Raw genomic sequence first — 2656 nt, forward strand, 5'->3', positions numbered from 1 at the left:
CCCCCTCCAAAGCCTGTCACGCCACCTCCGCCTCCTAAGGTCTTTGTATCAGTGGGTTGTCAGACCGAGTATGACCCGTTCTTCCCACCAATGCAGGCACGCATCACCTTCCTCTTCTGTCTCTTCTTTGACTTTCTTCTAAACTTTGACCTGTTATACTTGACCATGTTTATTTTGGTTGAACTCCAAGCAGCTGCACCTGTATGTGCATGTAAGCTATATTATATGTCTGGCCAATGGCTCGGTTGTCGACCACTGGTGTCCATTCATGCCAGGCAGCAACAGGTAGCCTCTCCTAAAGCTTTGTCTGAAATCCAGTCGTCTAGATTATGAAGGGTGCTGACATTCAGGCTGGAGAGACTGAGCCCCTTTTTCTAATTCTGACATCCGATGGCGCCAAGGGCTGTGTGTTCAGAGTGGAGCGAAGAGTTTAAGAGCTTAGAGGCAAGAAGAGTGTAACACCCCCCATATTCCCGTTAAACTAACTGCCCTGTCATGCGCAGGAATGGTAGGCTCGCAGTGCAACTGAAACCTAATCCGCCACATGACGGCACAGTTACCACCACAGTTATAGCATGTCCCACAGGACTTCCGTCAACAGGTCCCACTGGGTTAGATACCAGCATGATGAAGCTGAATCCCATGTACCATCCCCTCTTCTAGAATCCATAGTGCCTTTAATGAAGTGATTTTTGACATGTAGAGCAGGACATTGATACAGCTGCTAGAGTATGATTGCATTCGGGTTGATGGCTCAGTGAGATGCCTGGCTATTTTATTTGTGTGTGTCAGTGAGAATACATGGAACAGAGATGCTATTTTCTCTCTCAGTGGTATGTAAGCGTCATGAAGCTCCAATAACCATCTGAGATGGTCTGTGTTTGCCTACATTTCAGTAGCCAGACACATTCACTCACACAGAACTGATATTGGAGAGTCATAATCAAAGCTTACAAACACCGATTAGAACATGGTTTGTCCTGGTTGGTATGTCCATGGCTTGTCTTGGTATTTTCTCACCATCTACAAGAAAGACGACACTAATAACCATGATGTAGATGGCTCAGTTGTTGTATTAACCGCATACGATATTTAAGTTTACATAATTTTGTAGTATGACAAGGAGGTAAGTCTGAAAAATGATCATCCAAAATGATGAGAACTGTATAGTGAAGTCACTTTGGTTCTCCATCTCTGTTAGATCCAGTCCCAGGGAAAGACGTCTCCCACTGGTCCACCCAAACCTGCCAACAAGCTGGACAACATGCTGGGAAGCCTGCAGTCCGACCTCAACAGGCTCGGAGTCCAGACGGTGGCTAAAGGGGTCTGCGGAGCCTGCAAGAAACCCATTGTTGGGCAGGTAATGATTATACTGAATCATACACATTGGAGACATCAGTTTGTGCACATACTGAAGTTAAACTTGCATGCTTTTTACATTTGCAAACAACATTTCTGTGGAACATAGACATAAATAACCAAGTTAGAATACTGAATAGGCCCATAAAACATCATCATAGCTTTTTTTGTGAAGAAAATGGTGAAAGGAAGATTACATCCCCAGATGTGTTTGCCCAAGATGCATGGGTTGTGTAGTGTTGGCTCATGTTCCACACATCTCAGACTATGCTGATTGCTTGAGGTCCAAGCCAGTCAATCTATCAATAATTCAGCTCTTATTTAATAAGCAAGGAATAAGTGGAGCAATATAAAATGTGAAGCTTTTATTCTGTATTTTATTACGTTTACTTACTTACTTCAATAATTCTGTTTGAAGAAGCACAAACATATTTTCTGTTTTCACGGTCCAACTGAAATGTGTTGGGATTATTTTGAATGTATAACCGTTTTTTCATATTTTAATCACTGAGTTAGGAGATCTGCATCTTCTGCTGTCTGCAGATCTCCTTTGCTTATGCATGCAGGGCTGCAGTGATTTTCTCTGCTGAGCTAGGTCTTTCCCTCGGAAACTCATTTCAATTTAATGCACTGTGTCTCCCCACACCAGGTGGTGACTGCCATGGGCAGAACGTGGCACCCCGAGCACTTTGTGTGCACTCACTGTCAGGAGGAGATCGGCTCCAGGAACTTCTTTGAGCGTGAGGGACAGCCTTACTGTGAGAAAGATTACCACAGCCTGTTCTCGCCGCGATGCCACTACTGTAATGGACCCATACTGGATGTTAGTAATGCATACATTAACGCTCACGTGCACACAAGTGCGCGCACACACACACACACACACACACACATACAAACACATTATTGATGAGCGGATAACGTTATTTATTTATTCATAACTTAATGGATTAAGGCCTTACTGGAAAAATCACTACAAGTCGGAAATTGCCTTTATTTCTTAAGCAGACATTGAGAGTTGATTAGACTGGCCCACACACACACACACGTGCACACACACACTCACACTAGGCAGTAGAAGTAAAGTGAAGGTAGCTGCCTTGTGCACGCAGACTGTCGATCTTGTATTTCTTTCTCAGTACATGTTACTCTCTTCTCTCGCTTGTCAGCACTCAGTCATACTCTTATAGTGACACACTCCCACTGGGTGTTTTCAGCCATTGTTCTCTCTCTGGGGCACACACACACACACACACACACACACACACACACACACACACACACACACACACACACA

General features: G+C 44.2%; 1 protein-coding gene across 1 annotated transcript; it reads left to right on the forward strand.

Moving 5' to 3' along the window:
* Nucleotides 1–992: 992 nt before the first annotated feature.
* Nucleotides 993–2182, forward strand: LOC121964093 (paxillin-like; the record flags this gene model as incomplete). Its single annotated transcript, XM_042514317.1, has 2 exons — nucleotides 993–1360; nucleotides 2009–2182. Coding segments are annotated over exons 1-2 (270 nt in total), but the record flags the coding sequence as incomplete, so codon positions are not given.
* Between the last annotated feature and the right edge of the window lie 474 nt (nucleotides 2183–2656).

This window comes from Plectropomus leopardus, unplaced genomic scaffold, assembly GCF_008729295.1.
Source record: "Plectropomus leopardus isolate mb unplaced genomic scaffold, YSFRI_Pleo_2.0 unplaced_scaffold13981, whole genome shotgun sequence".
NCBI lineage: Eukaryota > Metazoa > Chordata > Actinopteri > Perciformes > Serranidae > Plectropomus > Plectropomus leopardus.